The 19,851-nt window shown below is 47.4% G+C and overlaps 1 protein-coding gene across 1 annotated transcript in view; it reads right to left on the bottom strand.

Moving 5' to 3' along the window:
• LOC144785506 (sperm microtubule associated protein 1-like) overlaps positions 1-18,158 on the bottom strand; it is an 84,487-nt gene extending 66,329 nt beyond the window's left edge. Inside the window, exon 1 of the mRNA XM_078664377.1 lies at positions 17,896-18,158. Within this exon, the coding sequence (XP_078520503.1) occupies positions 17,896-18,144 (249 nt within the window). The 5' untranslated portion in view covers positions 18,145-18,158. The remainder of the gene's footprint in view (positions 1-17,895) is intronic.
• Positions 18,159-19,851: the final 1,693 nt, after the last annotated feature.

Here is a 19,851-nt window from a genome sequence, read left to right as displayed (position 1 = left end):
ACAACCTCGCCAACCTCGGACTCCAGCAACTGGTCAACACCCCCACCCACTACGCCGGCCACATGCTTGACCCCGTCTTCTCATCCAGCAAGCACATCACCTTCAGCCACTCCACCGGACTTCACTGGACCGACCACAGCTGCGTCCACTTCAGCTTCAGAAGAACCACAACCCACCACCACCCGCCCCAGGTTCCCCACAGAAGCTGGAGCAAGATCACCGCCGACCAGCTCACAACCTCCCTCAGCCAGAACCCACCTGCCAGCACAACGAACCCCAACGAAGCAGACCGCAACCTCACGCAGTGGCTGACCGCCTGCGCCGATGACCTCGCACCACTGAAGGACCCTCCCAGCAAACCCAGAAGCAAGAAGGCATCCTGGTTCACCGACGAACTCAAGGACTCCAAGAAGACCTGCCGCACCCTCGAGAAAGCCTGGCTCCGCGACCAGACCACCGACAACATGACCGCCCTCAAGCACGCCACCCGCAAGCACCACCAGCTTATCCGCACCACCAAGAAGAAATCCCTGAAGGAACAACTGGACATCAATGCCCACGACAGCAAGGAACTCTTCAGCATCGTCAAGGAGTTCTCCAACCCCAGCACCGGCAACAACGACATCACTCCATCACAAGACCTCTGCGACTCCCTCGCCTCGTTCTTCCACCGCAAGATCGCCAACATCCATAACAGCTTCAGCGCACCACCCACGCACCCCACCGTCGAACCAACGCCCCCCACCACCACCCTCTGCACCTGGACCACGGTGACCACCGAGGACACAGCCCGCACGATGAACACCATCCACTCCGGATCACCGACCGACCCCTGCCCACACCACGTCTTCAACAAGGCCGACTCCACCATCACACCACAACTCCGGAACATCATCAACACCTCCTTCAACACCGCCACCTTCCCGGAGACCTGGAAGCACGCCGAGCTCAGCGCCCTACTAAAGAAACCGACAGCGGACCCCACCGACCTCAAAAACTTCTGCCCCATCTCGCTCCTCCCTTTTCCTGCGAAAGTCATCGAGAAGATCGTCAACAAACAGCTGGCCGCCTTCCTCGAGACGAACGGATCCCTCGACCCCTCGCAGTCCGTTTTCAGAGCCAACCACAGCTCCGCGACCGCCCTCATCGCAGCCACCGACGACATCCGAGCCCTGCTCGACAACGGGGAAACTGCTGCCCTCATCCTCCTGGACCTCTCAGCAGCGTTCGACACGGTCTGCCACCGCACCCTAGTCCAACGCCTCAGCAACATCGGCATCCAAGAGAAGGCACTGAAGTGGATCACCTCGTTCCTCGCCGGAAGAACACAGAGAGTCCGCCTCCCCCCGTTTCGATCCGAGGCCACCGAAGTCACCTGCGGCGTTCCGCAAGTCTGCAGCCGGTGTTGACCTGCTAGGTACCCTGAGGCGGAAGCCGGGTGTTCTGCTCTTTAACTGCTTTTTTAACTTTGTTTGCACGCACATCGTCTTCTGTTGATTTTAAAAACTGAAAACTGTGCATCTGTTTGTAGCACGATCGAGCGCTTCAGGGGGCAGATCAATAGCCCTCCTCAGCGTCAGTCACCCACGTGATTCGGGGCCACGCCCATCACATGTAGCCACGCCCACTCCAGGAAGTACTTAACGCCGCGCTGAGTCTGCAGCCGGTGTTGACCTGCTAGGTACCCTGAGGCGGAAGCCGGGGTGTTCTGCTCTTTAACTGCTTTTTTAACTTTGTTTGCACGCACATCGTCTTCTGTTGATTTTAAAAACTGAAAACTGTGTATCTGTTTGTAGCACGATCGAGCGCTTCAGGGGGCAGAGCAATAGCCCTCCTCAGCGTCAGTCACCCACGTGATTCGGGGCCACGCCCATCACATGTAGCCACGCCCACTCCAGGAAGTACTTAACGCCGCGCTGAGTCTGCAGCCGGTGTTGACCTGCTAGGTACCCTGAGGCGGAAGCCGGGGTGTTCTGCTCTTTAACTGCTTTTTTAACTTTGTTTGCACGCACATCGTCTTCTGTTGATTTTAAAAACTGAAAACTGTGTATCTGTTTGTAGCACGATCGAACGCTTCAGGGGGCAGATCAATAGCCCTCCTCAGCGTCAGTCACCCACGTGATTCGGGGCCACGCCCATCACATGTAGCCACGCCCACTCCTCCTTCCTCACCACCATGCTCACTACTCGACAGCGCAGCGGTCGAGCGCAGCGGGCACACCATCAGCACGCCGAAGACACGCCAAAGACTAGCCCGTCTGTGCCCGTCCGTGTCAGGACGGGGCACGAGGCAGAGGCTCTCACTCCCCCTACTTCCCCAAGGCTGGTAAGATCGTCATCCGAACTAAAAGCGCTGCGTCCTACCCCCTTTCCGAGGTGCACTATATTTAACCTCCACAAAATCGGAACATGCGTTTGCTCGGATTGTAAACTGTCTACCACAATTTGTCAACCCCACCCTGACTCCTCCAGGAGACATAGGAAAAGCAAATTACTACGTAAAACCGAACCTCTAACTTACGTATTTTACAGTACAAATTGCCGATCATTGCCCAAACATAAACATGACATCTTCAACCTCCTAGACGAAAAAGGTCCCAGTGCCCTTTTCTTAACCGAGACCTGGTTGCACGACAGCGCCGGGCCGGATGTTGCTACCGCCCTCCCCGACAACTACGCCATTGTCAGAATAGATAGGGACAAACAGGTAGGGGGTGGGATAGCTATCATCTTTAATAGAGAACTAAAATGCACCCTGGAACCAGTAGCTATCCCAGACTGTGAAGCGGGTCTTTTCAAAATCTCCTTGAACCCAAACTTCACAATGTCAGGCCTCTTGATCTATCGACCACCAGGAAATCCCTCTCAATGGGTATCCAAATTTGCCAATCTCATCACCCCTTACTACATGACTTTAAGCAACTTTTCTCTGGTGGGTGACTTAAACCTGCACCTAGAGGACCCCACCATCCCCTCGTGCTTTAACTTACTGGAAGACCTAAAGGCCTTAAATCTGTTCCTGATAAACTCTAGTCCTACTCACATAGCGGGCCACTTGTTGGACCCTATAATATCCAACATCAGAGAACTACGTTATATTGCCACCTTGCCCACTGGCTGGTCTGACCACCATCTTATTAAATTCAGTATTACCTTTCCAGCCTCCCCCAGCTTGCAACCTGATGCTGACGGCTCATACAGAAAAAACTGGAAGTTAGTGGACTTAGAACTGCTAAACTCGGCACTACAACAAAACCCACCTAGCCATAGCTTCAACATGGATTGGCTAGCAACCGAAGCACATAACTGGCTTAGCGATGCAGCTAACAAATGTCTGCCCTCTACGCGCACCAAAGGGAGTAGACATCGCCCTCCGGCTCCATGGTTCAATGATAGTCTAAAGATTGAAAAATCCAAATGTAAAGCGCTTGAACGTAAATGGCGCAAAAACTACGCCCCTGATGCAAAAAGAAGCTACCAGGAGGCCAGGAATCTTTATCACACGGCCTGTGCAAAAGCAAGAGCTGTTTTTGTCTCAAAAACTATCGTGGAAGCAACAAATATGCCAAAAACCCTTTTCAATAAAGTTAAAGAACTGGCTGGTGCACACACCACAGCCGCTGCACCCCCATTAAACACGCAACAATGTCAGGCGTTAGCATGCTTTTTTACTGAGAAAATCGATAATATCATCTTAGATATCAAGGCCAAAAATACAGAACCATCCTCTCCCTCTGACTTAACACCTTTTCTCCCTGGGGAAAACTTACTGGAATCCTGGCCTGCTCTTTCAGTAGACAAACTGAAAGTTATTCTTAAAACCATCAAATCCGGCTCCCCCAGGGACCCCATCCCTATCAAAATCATTAAAAAATTGGATGAACACTCATTGGAGATCATTGCTAATCTTCTGAACTCATCCCTTGATCTTGCCACTGTTCCAGCTTTAAGGAAACATGCCATGGTTACGCCCCTTCTCAAAAAGCCAAATGCAAACCCGGAAATACTGGCCAATTACAGACCCATATCCCTGCTCCCGGCATTTTCTAAATGTCTGGAGAGACACGTACATTCTGCTTTAGCCACTTTCGCAGAAGAAAACTCTCTACTACATCCATCGCAAACTGGTTTCAGGGCGGGCTTCTCTACAGAAACCGCCCTGCTTGGAGTCACTGAACATATCAGAAAGCTACTTGATCAATGTCAGACGGTCGCGCTCGTGTTATTGGACCTGAGCGCGGCGTTCGACACCATCTCCCACGTAACACTCATCAAAGAGTTGCATAAAAATGGTGTAAGAGGAAAGGCACTGGATTGGATCCAGTCCTTCCTGACAAGCCGAACTTTCCAGATTGCATCTTCACGAGCCGTTTCGGACACCCTGCCTGCATCGCACGGAGTGCCCCAGGGGTCTATTTTAAGCCCGTTGTTCTTCAATATATATCTCAAACCCCTGGCTGACCTTGTTGAACAATCGGGACTTACTCTTATGAACTACGCCGACGACTCCCAAATCATCTTTTCCCTATCCGAAGCTTGTCCTCACTCCCCTTCGTTACTCAAAGAAGGACTCGTAAAAATCCTGAACTGGATGACAAAAAACCAGTTAAAACTAAACGGCGACAAGACGGAAATACTGGTTCTGGGAAAAGATCAAGATCTTTGGAATCCCGTACACTGGCCTGACCAGATGGGCGCCTTTCCTACCCCGGTGACCCACGCTCGAAACTTGGGCTTTATTCTGGATAATTCCTTGTCCATGAACAAACAGGCCAGTAAGGTAACCGGCCTATGCCTCACCATAGTCAAATGGTTGAGGAAGATCCTCTGGATGCTGCCTATGTCAACGCAAAAGACCGTAGTCAATGCCCTCATTACATCAAGGCTTGACTACGGCAACATTCTGTACTTGGGCGCCAACAAATCTGTAATCGGCCAACTGCAGGTGGTGCAAAACGCAGCGGTTCGGCTACTCTGCAATATTCCCAAGAACTCCGGAGTCTCGAACCATCGTCGGAATCTACATTGGCTCAGGATCGAAAACAGAATCCGCTTTAAAACCCTGAACTATATGTTCAGAATTAAAGCAGGTACAGCGCCCAAATATCTTCAAACCCTCGCCTACCTTTATACTCCCAAGAGAAACCTTCGGTCGCAGACGGCAGCCTGTTTCTGCGTACCGAGATTCAAACGGGCGAGAACAGGTGGCAGATCCTTTGCCTATTTGGGACCCTCCCTTTGGAATACGCTTCCCCCCTGCATCCGGAAGGAAGAAAATTATCTCAGGTTCAGAAAGCTTGTTAAGACCTGGCTGTTTGAACAATAACACCCAACAGTCATTTCCCCCTCTTTTTCTGCCCTCAAACTAGCTGTGTCTAGGCGCCGGGAAACCCTTCTTGGGTAGCTGTTGCGCCCTACAAATTGAAAAAATAAATAAATAAGGATCTTCACTTAGCCCCACCCTCTTCAACGTCTACATGAGACCTCTTGCAGCCATCGCACGCAAACACAACCTCAACATCATCTCCTACGCCGACGACACCCAGCTGATCCTCTCCCTCACCAGGGACCCCGACACCGCCAGAACCTGCCTACTTGAAGGGATGAAAGAAGTCGCCGAGTGGATGAAAAACAGCCGCCTGAAACTGAACTCAGACAAGACGGAAGTCCTCATCCTGGGACCTTCGCCCTCCGCCTGGGACGACTCCTGGTGGCCCCCCGCCCTGGGCACCGCACCCAAGCCAACCGACCACGCACGCAACCTGGGCTTCATCCTGGACTCTTCCCTCTCGATGACCAGACAAGTCAACGCCGTCTCCTCATCGTGCTTCAACACCCTGCGTATGCTCCGAAAGATCTTCCATTGGATCCCGACCGAAACCAGGAAGATGGTCACCCAGGCCCTCGTCACCAGTCGACTGGACTACGGAAACACCCTCTACGCCGGAACCACAGCCAAGCTACAGAAAAGACTTCAATGCATCCAGAACGCCTCCGCCCGACTCATCCTGGACATCCCCCGTCGCAGCCACATCTCCGGCCACCTGAAAGACCTGCACTGGCTCCCCGTCAACAAGAGGATCACGTTACGCCTCCTCACCCACGCACACAAATCTCTCCACGACCTGGGCCCCAAGTACCTCAACGACCGCCTGACCTTCTACACGCCCACCCGCCAACTACGGTCCACCAGCCTCGCCCTCGCCGCCGTACCACGCATCCGAAGAGCCACCGCCGGAGGAAGATCCTTCTCCTACCTGGCTGCCAAGACATGGAACTCCCTCCCCATCCACCTTCGGCTGACCCAGGACCACCGCGCCTTCAGGAGACAACTCAAGACCTGGCTGTTCGAGCAGTAGCACCCCCCTCCCCCCAAGCGCCTTGAGGCCCTCCCGGGTGAGTAGTGCGCTATACAAGTGATATGATTGATTGATTGATATATCGCTGTACAACAGTTGGGTGAATTTGCGCTAAATTTCACAGATATGATATTTTTTCATCCTGTGAGCAAGACAGACAACACTTCACCAGTGCATGTCTATTTTGGCTATATAGTATTGAAGTAAAATAAAAGAGATATACAGGAAACAAGGTTTCACCTACAGTTAGTCATGTTACTGCCCCCTTTCCTGTAAGGAACAGGCAGTCATAAATTTATGTATCCTGAATTGGACGTGAGGATAAATTGTAGATCTGTGACTTTTGTGCATGGTGACCTAATTTTTATATTACATTAGTCAGTTTTGTTCTGCTTCCTAAATAGTGTATGGCTTTGTACCATAAAGGAAACAAGGTTTAATTTTTTCCCTGAAAAAGGAACTGGAACATTAGCTGAGATTACCGTATATGGTATTGAGGCCAGCGGTAGAGCTAACGTTCGTGAACTATTTTGGTTTTTATGTATCACCCCCACTCTTGGTGTTGTGTCACATGCCTGACTATCACCCAAGAAATTTCTTGTTCTTCCTATAGATTTTTCTTTCGTCACTTCTCCCCTGATTGATGTCGCATCGTGCCTAGTAATTGGGGATTTTAGCTGTGTCCTAGTCCCATTGTCCCTTTTCCATATTCCTTTCACTAGTTAGCCTTCTTTTATTATTATTATTGTATTAGGTTCACACTTCCAGATTGCAGTAATGTACCAGAGACCCCCATATTATGTATAATTCCCTTTTGTATAACCAGACTGGTTTTTAAGAATTTTCTTTAGGCCTACCTCGATGTTTTCCAGTCTGACCGTCATGGTAGTGATGGACTGGTTAACTGACTCAATGCTATTATAAGACAAGTTTCCACATTTTGATCATTAGCCTGTGTATTGCATAGTGCACCTGATGCACAGTTATTAAAAGGGAGGTATCTACATGTCCCTGATAATCTGTATTATGCAATTTCTCTTTTGAAATGTTCAAGATAAAGAATTTAGGAACACCCAGACTTAATCATTGAGAGAAAAAATATGTTTACCCCATTAGACGATGTCACCATGCGTGAGGACATCCATTCAGATAGAATCCCTATGTCGCTATCTACCCTTAGATGGTAGAGGATATGCTCTCACATGGAAAACCAATTGAAGAGATTAGAGGCACTGTTTTGCTTATTGCCTTTGTCTTTGTATTCTATGAGAATGACAGTGTATTTTAGATCACAATAGTCCCATGGCGTATAGCCACTCCCTCGCAGATTGCAGGCCACCTGCTTGCAATCCTCTTGTTAAAAACAAACTGTTTTTGTACTAAATTGAAGGAAACTAACAAATGTGTCCCATTTCCTACGTCAGTAGGTTCTGCGGGATTAAGTCATAATAACCTGCGGACCTTTGATGAAAAGCTAATTCCCATCAGTGACAGTCTCAGCACCCAGAAAAGCAGCAAGGCTGGACAGCGATCGCCAGCGCGCCATCAATGATATCTCCAAAGCATCGTACTTGCTCCATCAGACGGCATTGGACATTACAGAACCAGTTTCAGTGCAAAAGAGCAAAAGAGCAAAAGAGAAGGATCCCTGTTGCTTCGAGGCTTCAGTTTTTCACCTGTCATGTGCTGGTAACCTCTGACAGTAGGCAGTCCCTTGAGCCCCTTGGCCTGAGTTTTGGCCACACACCCCTTTTCTTTGCTCCAACGGAAAGGCAGTGCACCGGAGGATCCAAAATTGGCAAAAGGCATTACATTATGGTGCCTATGAAAAAGCAGCCTGAGCGTTCTCTGACACTGAGTAATGAGTGTTGGAGCCTGAGAATGTAGACCCGGATCTGCATATGATGATCTGTGCCCATGATCAATGAAGGCACACTATCTGTAGTGCCTGCCCAAGAGGAGAGATATTGGTGCACTGCCTTGAGACATTGAGACTGTCGAATGAGCTGTGAGTGTTTGCCAGGAGGGCACTCCAACGGATATTGATAAGTACTATTCTCATGGAAGGCCTGAATCAAGAGGCCCAAATGCGGAAGAAAACAGCAGGAGCGGATTTGATGGACAATAGAAGCCTGCCAGAGAGGCTTGGACGGACTCTGGGTATTTTCCGTGCGATTGCATAAAATGGGTGTTAGGAGACTGATTCTTATTGTTTTGCTGGCATTGTTTTAAAGTAGTATTCTGTTTATTAAAAGCACAATAAAGTCCATTCCCTGTGGAAGAGTATCCCTTTTCATCTGAGAGCATTGATAAGGATCTCCACTGTTTCACCTGAGTATATAATACGTTTCTGAAATACATATGAGCCCTGAAAATGTTTGCTAAATAATTTTGGGACTTGCTTTTGCCTAGGGTTGTAAAGAAATGAATGCTAATCCTGGTTGTAATGGTGGTCATTACTTTATTCAGCTATTTGAATGTTGAATGTGTTGTTCTCTTTGTATTCCTGCTGATAGCTTACATATTCCTGCTTGTATGAAATAAGTAGAATGCTCACCTAGCAATAAATTAGGATTTGCCTGTGTAATGGCAAAAGGAGGGTCCGAGGTTCCTTAATTTTGACTCCATTTTACATTTGTCATTATTTTATGTTGCCTTTACACAGGCTGCATGATTCACAAAGTGTCTCTGCCCTTTTGGACTACAATGTGTTGAAAACCCCCTCTGTCCTTGTTTTGAAACTCATCTCAGACACCAGCTGGCCTAACTAATTCTTGTCTGGACCACCTAATCCCTGTTTTAACTATCTGTTAGCCTTTAGTAATCTTCTCGTGCTGTATCTTATCTTTTGGCCTTCGCTATTCTCTCCCTGTGTTTTCCTATTCCACAACCTTTTCCTTTGAAGCACGCAAACATGTTCTGCCATTACTGATTGACCTATAGGTGCTGTCATAGATTGACTTATCGGGTTGGGCAAGAGCACGACTCAAGGGGGATGTTCTGGTTACATGATGCCTTGTTTTTAACGTTTGCCTATACGCTAATATTTGGCAGATCTTGTATGACCATATTAGGTATTTTGCATGCTTGCAAAAGCTAGGACTGCCCCTTTCTTTTATGCTGAGTTTGTAACCCTAAGCATATAAAAGACCTCTGTGTTCTGTACTCTTCAGACCGCCTCATTCAGTTGCTATGGCTTATGTGTGACGTGGCCTCACTTATAAGTTTAATAAAGATGTCTTTTCATATTTCAGCTTCTGTGCCAAGTTCTTCTTTCTATTAGTAAGTATTCCCTGAGAATGAAGATTTCAGTTTCTTCACGTCCATCATCCCCTTTGGTTTTGCTTTGTTAATTCACTACTCCATCTTACCACTGCTCCATTGTTCTCCACCTGTAGGAAATTCAGCCCAGGTCATCTGCTATGCCGATTGGTGCTTTCACTACTTTTTTAATACAAGGTTGGACTTGTTGGTGGTGGCCTGTCTCACTTTATCACTGCCGAAACAGAGGAAACCAGCTGGATTCTGCTTACAGAAGCTATTCTTTAGCTTTAAACTGACTCCAGTCTGGCCCCAACAAATCCTGTCACCTGTCTCCTACTGCAGTGTTCCAGCTGCAGGCTACAATGAAGGACTTATGTGCGCAATCATTGGGTGCTTAGCCATGCGGGGCGTCAGTCTGCAATATGGATGGAGAGCTATTGTGCTTCTTTGCAGCACAGTGAAGATGTAACTGTCTCACATAGAAGTAATTGGTAACTCCTTTGGTACAAGCTGAGTCCTGGTCGGGCTCAATTGGAGGTCAAATAAAACACTGCTGGCAGGCTGACTCGGCTCGCTGCCTATCAGGAGAAACAACAATGCATTCAGTATATCAGTTCTCAAGCTGTCAGGAGTTTAACTGAGACTTGAAACTGTTTATGACATTCTCAAGCTCTGTAAGCAGGTAAGAAATGTAGGTCAATGCATGCTCTGTAACTATGTCACATATCTCTGTCTATGTATGTAATTACTCTAGTTGTAACCATTCGAATAGCACATAGTACTAAATGAGTAGTTATCACTACCCAGTGATGCCCATTTGACTAGTCTTGTAATAACCAAAAATAAAGTTAAAACTTGTAAGATTTGAAACATATGCCTTGCACATTACGTAGAGCTGTTTGAAGGAGACAATCTTATTTTGCTATGTTTTTAACTACCTACCTGAACAAGGGTCTCTGTAACATAATCTGTGCCATCTTGTTACACCATATGCTCTGCTAATATAAATGTTAGTGAAGGTTTGATGATCTTCTTATTAGGCATCAATTACCTATCAAATAACAAGGGATCATTTACTGATCACCTCCATAATGTACTATGGGCACATCACTGATTTTTGTTTGCAAAGTTTTTGTGGGGCTGTAGGTGTGTTTTCTTAAACTAAGGTCTCTGTATGCCTGGTGTAGAAGCTGTCTGCCATTCTTTGGATCACTCTATTACCTCCCTTTTTAGGTTTCGACCTGGCGAAAAGCTGCGCCGCGCAGCTTTTCGGCGCAGGTCGAAATCTTTTGAGTTACACTGTACACTTCAGTTCAGCCTCTCTCTTCCATTGGCTAGCTCCATAAATGGAGGCTAGCCATTGGAAGAGAGAACTGTCCGTCATTTCCCGAGGCGATTGGTGGGCGTTCCTGACGATTCTTTCCCTCTCCACCCTTTTCGCATCGTCATCGCGGCCGTGGGCGGGGTTTATTTCTTGTTGTTGTCCAGGTTTGTTTTGGCCATTCCGCGGCCGACCGCCGCCGGAGGAAGTCCAGGTGAGTGCCTTTCTTGCCGTTTCCTCCCCCCTCCCCTGTCCGTGTGCCTGCCCACCCCCCTCCCGCTGTCCGTGTGCCTGCCCGCCCTCCTTGCCGTTTCCTCCCCCCTCCCGCTGTCCGTGTGCCTGCCCAAGCAGCATTTTGTTTATATTTGTCTTTTCCCTTTCTCATGTCCTTTTTCCGTTTCTTCTTTCCGTCTTTTCCCGTTCCCACCCCCCCTCCCGCTCGCTGTCCGTGACGTTACCACCCCCCCTCCCGCTGTCCGTGAGGCCTACGGGCTCCTCCAGGGTTTGTTTAGACTGCGGCCTCACCTCCCATGCCAGCTCCCGCTATCAGCTGCACCATATGTGTGTAGTGCTTTCCAATGCACTTTTTACGTTTTTGGCTAAAGCATGTGCTCTTCACTTGATGACCGTTCACTCGTAGTTAATCTTCATATGATGAGACCACGTCTGTAGTTCCTTGACATGCGATGGGTGCTGTTCTCTTCATATGATGACCGCATGCTAATAGGTAATCTCCATATCATAAGAGCATGCCTATAGTTGATATTCATGTGGTGATAGCCTGTCAGTAACGGATCTGTGTGTAATGATGGCGTTCAGTAGTTCCTGCAGCTCTTCTCCATGCAGTGGCAGGCTGTGCTCTCGGCACGTGCACAGCTCCTCTTCATGCGATGACCCCATGCCGCCCTTGTTCCATGCGATGATACGTTACCGTCGTAGCTCACTGTGAGAGGACTGCATGTTTCATGTTCCTCTACGGGTGATGAAAGCCGTGGGTGTCTCACTTTCTGTGTTCCCTCACGTTAGGGGTTTATATTCGATTGGTGCAGTCTTTGAGACTTATTGCCTGGTCTTTAGGGAGCATCAGTCAGAGGTGGGCAGTGCTTTATTATGGAGAAGAATACGTCCTAGCGCCTACATGTTTCTAAGAATGTTGCTGGCGTTGTTGCAGAATGACGGGGTTGCCAAATGCCAAGGCCGTCTAGTCTGTATGTCACACCATGTCTGTTTATCCACCAGTATAGCTTTCCTGCACCTAGGTTGGACACACCTGGGTTCCTTTTCATCTGTGTGTTCTCCCTTTGCCACTGTTGTCGGTCTTGCTCTCCCTCTTTCTTTCCGCCGTTGGGTCAAAGACTAATGGCTATCAATGAGTTCCGTCCCCAAAGAAGAGTGCCGGTGGGCCCCGCCTGCACCCACCAGATAACATGAAGCCCTGGGGATGGGGTGGTTGTGTGGGCTGGAACAGTCTGTGTTGAGGCCTCTGGCACGATTGTGTGGAGCCCCCACTACCCCGTTGTAGCATTTTGCGTTAGCGGGGCCGTCCCTCGAACAGATCACCTGAGTTTCTTATTTACTTTCATTTTCATGTCAAGGGCCGCCCGCCCAGCAGTCTCAACTCTGGCTGCACACTAGATACCTTGTGCCCCCCTCACCTCAAAGTAACCAGCATTTGGCAGAGACCGCCCCCTGCATAAAAACACACGGTACATTTACAGACATCAAGCCAGTGTCTTTTCCACTTTAGAAAAGTGCGCACAGCATGTACAGTGCTGAGTCTTGTATAAGTTTACTAAAAACAATAGAGTTGCCAACCTTCACTTCTGTTCTTTCATATGATAGGTCTGAGAGCGGAAACGTATATGGTGTGGGGGGGCTCTGTGTGGGTGTGGGGGGGCTCTGTGTGGGTGTGTGGGGAGGGCTCTGTGTGGGGGGCTCTGTGTGGGTGTGTGTGGAGAGGGCTCTGTGTGGGGGGGCTCTGTGTGGGTGTGTGGGGAGGGCTCTGTGTGGGTGTGTGGGGGGGGCTCTGTGTGGGGGGGTGCTCTGTGTGGGGGGCTGTGTGTGTGTGTGGGGGGGCTCTGTGTGGGGGGCTCTCGGTGTGTGTGTGTGGCATTTGCGAGAGATTAAGCTATTGGCATTGTAAATGACAATGCCATTTATTTATCTGTTTTCAAAATCAACTCATAAATAAAAAGGTTGCCATTTACAATGCCAATAGCTCTAACTTTTGCAAAGGTGAAACCGTTGCATTGTAAATGCTTGTTAGGTCTTGCTGAGCCAGCGCGTGCGATGCTCTATGAGAAATTTAGTGAGTGGTGCCTTTTGAAAGTGCTACCAGAGGCTTTTGCTGGTATCAAGCTTGCGTTCATGCGCGCAGCCGCCATGTGGGTTTCTGTCAAGGATCATTAAGCCTTACAGCCTTCCAGCGTGTGAATCCCCTCCCCTACCCCCCCCCTTCTCCCACTCCCTCCTCATCAGTTTCATTTTCCTTTTCCCCTTCTTCCCGTCCCCGTTTGTTCATGATCGATTTTTGGGCACTCTGCTGCACTGTTGGTATAACTAGAGATAAGGCCATGCAATGGCTCCAGGGCACGCTCTGCTTAGTTGTACAACAAACTGGACTCTTCACATTTTTTACCTACCATTAAGTATGCGTACCATAGTTAATAGTTTCTTGAAGTCTGAACGTATTTTATTCAAAATTTAAAATGTAAGGTATTTACTTTGATTCACACCGGTCTTCTGTCCTCAGCTCTATTTGTTTGCCACTTCCTCTTGTTACCGCAAATAGGTACTATGCCCTAATGTTGGAGCATGCCACATATACTTGCCCATCCATATATACTAAGAACTTGCTTATAGGCAAAGTTTAGCGACCCTTGAAGGATGAAGGGCTGCACTGCACTGATTGCAACAGCAGGGGGACACATACAGGAATTGTTCACTTACGTGGGGGCGTGCTATATAACCTGCCCACACACCTGATTTTTTTTTTGCACTTTATAGCAACCATAAATGATAAAAGGCTGAGCCTCACTGGTAACCTTGGCAGACATACTCAGGCAGGTGCTCTTTACTAACGTGTGAGCGTGTTCCTAGCCTATGCTCATACACACCTACAATCACTAGCCCTGCAGCAAAATATAGCAAGTTAGCAACCCTAAAAGGTGAAAGGCTCAGCTGCATAGCTAGCATCCGTGGGCAAACACAATCTTGTGGCCTCTCCTTAACTCTATGATTTTTTGTATCCGTCCCTTGGTCTTATAGTCTTTTTTTTCTTTATCTATCGTATGCAATGTTCCTCCTTAATGTCTGTTTGTTTTGCTCTGCTTAGATTAACACTGCCAAAGATGCCCGTTCAATAGAAAGGCCCTACTCCCGACCTCCACAATGCTACATTATGCCTGCTTAAATGCTAGCATACAGGTTTAAAGAGTGGGTCTAAAAAGGAAGCAGTGTTGGGGAGAGTATTTAGTTTCACTTTTTACAAATAAAACTGTTACAGCGCAAACGGAAGGGAAACTTTCGTACAACATTCGTTTCTGTGTAAGAAACTTGCCAGCCTGTTGTTTAAACAGCACCCATATGTGCAAGTTGATCAAAGCCACATTTACATCTCTACCTATGATAACGATCTTTACAAGGAAGCGACTTTTCTCTTTATTACCCCACTGCAGACTCCCATTCAAACACATTTACTAACTATTGGAACGCTTCACACCACTCCAGGCTTGTTGGCGGCTTCAGCTGATCGTCTTTTAAAAGAAAGGTATTAATGCATTTCAAACACATTCAACTAGAAGGATAGCCTAAAAGCAACATTGTCTTTTCAGCCAATTATGAAACATCTTTCCCAAAAAAAAACCACACAGCTTATTGGCTGACTTATAGCAGCTACTCTTTCTTTTCGTTACCCAAGTCCTTATTTAAACCACCACCATACTACACTTAAATAACAAGCATTGGCGTAGCCAATGGGTCTCGCTTTTTGGACCTTATATTTAGTTATGCAGCATAATATCCTTGGTGCAACAACATCAACTGTTGCGTGGCTAAACACTACAAGGTCCCAAAGGCGAGACCTATTGGCTATACCAATGCTTGTTCTTTCTTGCCAGAAATTCCCAGTTTCTGGAAGTTTTCAAGCACTGGAGAAGCTGCGACAATCTCTGTTCGGCTTCACTGCTTTTTCAGGGGGTTGACTAGTGGTAGCCCCATTTGTCTGCAGTGTCATCACTCTGTATGGTACCCATGCTCTTTCTTTATTATTTTTCTGCTTCGGGATGATACTTGAAGACTTGAAGCGGACGAAGAGTACTGTTCAACTCGCCTGTACTCACAGGCTTTGCTATTGCTGCTAGTTTGGTTTGGCCCTGTACACTTGCTCCTTAGCTGTGCTCAAACTCCACCGCTGGCTTCCCAGGTGGTTACCTGGTGCTGGATGTTGCTAGCGGTGTGTGGGCAGACTGCAGTTGATGTGAGTTGGGGCACTCTATCCATAATCCCTCCCGTGTTTTCCCAGAACTGCCTTCCCATCAACTCCTCCAGCTTCAATGTGTTTAAAACAAGGCCTTACACATTCCCTGTCTATCCTATCAAACTAAGGCCTTAGTAAATGAGAATTGTCATAGCAGGAGCACTGGGACCATGTTAATAGTAATCATCAGGTAAAAGCAGGCCCAATATGAAAAATATTACTTATACTATGAAATAACTTGCTCCACATATTAGAAACCTAGCACATCTCTCCAAGGGCAGCAGGCAAGCAACATTCAAATAGAGTCTCAACTCTCGCTAGCGCCTACAGTGTAGAAGACCATTTCTCACGCCTCTTACATTACGAATTAAATAGGTTGCTTCATTACCCCAGGTCATGGTTCTCATTGAAACATGTATTTATTTACTTATTTAATTATTCATTTATTTTGGAGTTTGGGAATTTCACAAATGTGCTACTTCTTGGCAGCATTAAAGTAACATAATCACAGTTGAATACTTAGGTGGAATATATCCTGAGCAAACTAAAAAAGATGAGCTGTTAGTTGGGTCAAGGGATTTATTGGACGTTTTCTATGGCTGGCAATATGTTTGAGGCAGTTATACCTATGTTCTGTGTACATGATTGTTAGTAGTGGAAGTGTAGGTTGGCAAATGGTGTTAGTTGGATTACGTTGCTATCAGTTGCCCATAGCAGGTATCCTGCTAGCCAGCATCGTGCACTGCTATGTAAGGGATTCTAGTTGCTTAATCCTGTAGTTGACTGAATAGTTCAGTTTTCAATAGTTTCACAGGATCAGATACTTTTTCTGTGCACTGATGGCTGGGAGGGAGTGTTTCAGGGTGTTGTGGCTGGCACTTCCAAGGCTTCTCCCTCAAGTTTTAGTCTCTTGAGTTTAAGGTAGAGGCTTGCACTCCCAAGAGTTTTCCCATACATTCTAGTCTCTTGAGTTTAGGTTGCTTACAATAATGCTGGAAGTAGGGGTTTGAGGGGCGCTGCGACGTCCTAAAACAACCATACTGGGATTCATAGGGTGAATGACAAATAAAGATCTGCTAAATTATGTTTTAATATTGATACTCTGCGTTCAAAACCAGAAGCCCAATTTCAGACTGTGGCTTCTGACAAATTGCTGCTTATTCGTTTAAAAAGGTGGGTGGTCTTTACTTATCTTTCTCTGACTGCAAAGTTAGAGGATTTTTAAATGTGAACTATGACACAACCCTGCTGGGTACAGTGAGTGTGACAGGAAAAGCTATAGGATATAATTGTTCCTAACCCGCAACAAAATGTAAAGGCCTGCATATGAACTGTATAAATATTTCAATAAATATCAGCAGTTAGGAAAGAACAAATGAAGCAATTTTTTTTTGTTGCAATGCTGAAGTATGATCGAAACAAAGATTTTAATATGATCAAATCAAATCAATACACTTGGTGATGCACACATGAAATGTTCGATGAAACCCGATTTCTACACATCATTGTTTGTGTGCTGTATCTTTTTTCAGTAAAACTGTATATTTGTACACATTGTGTTGCTATTTCAATGGAAATACGCTGTCCGTAAATGACAGTACGCTACCACAGCATGCTTTAATAGCATATTTGTGACGATGCGCTTCAAAATGCACCTCCAGCTACATACTACATCCTTATCACACTCCAGCCGAATGCATTTGCTACACCTGTTCTTTGTATGACGGTTGGCATTTTTACAATACCTATGCCTTCAGTGATGTAACATTGATGGCAGCACCCCTACTCAGAACATTATTCCAGCATGCCTGGATCGCAGTGAAAATACAGCATAAATTTGCTTACACGGCATGTAACAACTTTAAACGTCCTAGTTCTATTGGGGAGCAGGTTATCCAGTCCCCTATTTTTCGGCGCATTGTTTCTTGTAGGTCTAAAAGTACAGTGGAATTAGCTGTACTACAAGTACCAGTAAGCCAATTAAAAACCTTGACTCAGGGCATCAAATCGCAAACAGCACCAAAAGCACGACAGCAACATACTTAGGGTGAGTAGAGAGCTCCATGCCAATAGACCCAATTCAGGTGGGAGTTTTACGATTTTTTACACCAATTATTTTTTATTTTAGCTGTCTCTCGTCTGATATTGCCTCTGCTTCAATAGAAGTCAATGAGGAAAATACATTCCCCTGTTTCTTTTTCAAAATCTCCCACTTTTCCTGTTACAAAATGTTGGCATATATGGTATGTAAACAGGGCATATAAGGTCTGACTCTGTTTTCACCTATCACTTTTACCAGGTGTGTTTGTCCATACGACATATTAAAAATGAACAAAGACTACAACTTCAAGGATGCACTGCTTGGTAAATGCAAAGTCCAGGAATGGATAAGTTTTGGTCCCGGAGACATGAAGGCATTTAGTCTCCCTAAACAAACTCCCAGAGCACACAAGCACAGCTTGCACCATACTTACTTGGCCGGTTTTTCTGAGCAAAGGGGGCACCGGTCTTGATTTGAAATAAGCGCTGGTGTGGGGGTCCCGCTGAGAGTTGTATGGTGGAATGACAGAAATAAGTTTGGGCAGCGACTGACTGTAATCCCGGGCGATGCTTTCCACTGCGACACAGTCCAACACAAACCGTCTTTCTTTTTCTCGCAAATCATCCTTGGGGGGAGAAGGAGCAAAACGACTCATAGATTTTATTTTCCTTTGAGGCAACATTGATTCAGCGCTGAGACCCTAGCTCCTGAAAAGGCAGACAAAGAGTGACTAAGGCACCGCCCTGTCACTCTAGTATCTCTTACAAAAAGCTCCAAGCAACAACACAAATCATGACAACGGTTGCTATGGACATGACCACAAAAACCAGAGGCAGTGAGCTATAATTATCATACCAGTTAAGCTGCGCCTATTTCCGAATTTTAAAAGGGTCGATGAGAGGTTTGTTACAAATAACAACCTTTCAACATTAGGTCAAGATCTGATTCGATGACATGTTTTGAAAAATGAGGCCAATCCCCAGTAACAGAAATGGGGCTACCGTTTCAATCAGACCGTATAAAGATAACACATAATGTAGTTTTAAACATGCAAGTTTTAGGATGTGTCGGTACAAAAGTCTATAGGTTCAGCTGAACTGTAAACTCTTTAGGTTAACGCTGTACAATTTGCATTTTACTTGCTTATGACATGTATGACTGGGGTTTGTGCACTGTTTTTTTGTCCACACAGATTCCATCAATTGGGAAGCAATAGCTGGCTTGTGCCAACAGTCCTGCGCATTGGGCGCTGCCTTGCAGAGATGTGTAAAGAGGCCACACCCCTTTTTACACCTCTCTGCAAGGCAGTCCCCTGGCGCATACTGGAGGTTCCTCACCCCCTACGCCTGCTCAGGGGGTCCCACAAGGACCCCCCAGGCCAAAAAAAGCCTATTTTTAAAAATTCCAGAATACGCAAAGGGTACGCGTACCCTACCGATCCCCCCCAAAAGAATTAAGGCACCACTCTGCAAATGCGCCCCCTGGTGCATTTGCAGAGGTGGAAATAATTACCCTTGAATACTGGGGGTCCCTGGGGGCCAAGTAGCCCACCAGGAACCTCCAGTATGCGCCAGAGGGCTGCCTTGCAGAGACGTGTAAAGGGGCAATGCCCCTTTTTACACCTCTCTGCAAGGCAGCCCCCTGGCGCGTACTGGAGGTTCCTGACCCCCTAGGCCTGCTCAGGGGGTCCCACAAGGACCCCCAAGGCCCCTCCAAATTGTTTTTTTTTTTTTAATCCTGCGATACGCGTACCCTGCCGATCCCCTCAAAAAAATGGAAGGCACCACTCTGCAAACGCGCCCCCTGGTGCATTTGCAGAGGGAGAAATAATTCCCCTTGAATACTGGGGGTCCCTGGGGGCCAAGTAGCCCGCCAGGAACCTCCAGTATGCGCCAGGGGCTGCCTTGCAGAGATGTGTAAAGAGGCCATGCCCCTTTTTACACCTCTTAGCAACGCAGCCCCCTGGCGTATACTGGAGGTTCCTGGTGGGCTAGTTGGCCCCCAGGGACCCCCAGTATTCAAGGGGAATAAGTTCCCCCTCTGCAAATGCGCCAGGGGGCTGCCTTGCAGAGACGTGTAAAGAGGCCACGCCCCTATTTACACCTCTCTGCAATGCAGCCCCTGGCACATACTGGAGGTTCCTGGTGGGCTAGTTGACCCCGGGGACCCCCAGTATTCAAGGGGAATTAGTTCCCCCTCTGCAAACGCGCCTGGGGGCTGCCTTGCAGAGACGATCGAAGAGGCCATGCCCCTTTTTACACCTATCTGCAACGCAGCCCCCTGACGCATACTGGAGGTTCCTGGTGGGCTAGTTGGCCACCAGGGACCCCCAGTATTCAAGGGGAATTAGTTCCCACTCTGCAAATGCACTAGGGGGTTGCCTTGCAGA

This window comes from Lissotriton helveticus, chromosome 10 (assembly GCF_964261635.1).
Source record: "Lissotriton helveticus chromosome 10, aLisHel1.1, whole genome shotgun sequence".
Lineage (NCBI taxonomy): Eukaryota > Metazoa > Chordata > Amphibia > Caudata > Salamandridae > Lissotriton > Lissotriton helveticus.
The sequence above is the reverse complement of the archived record's forward strand: the minus strand, read 5'-3'. Positions and strand labels throughout refer to the sequence as shown.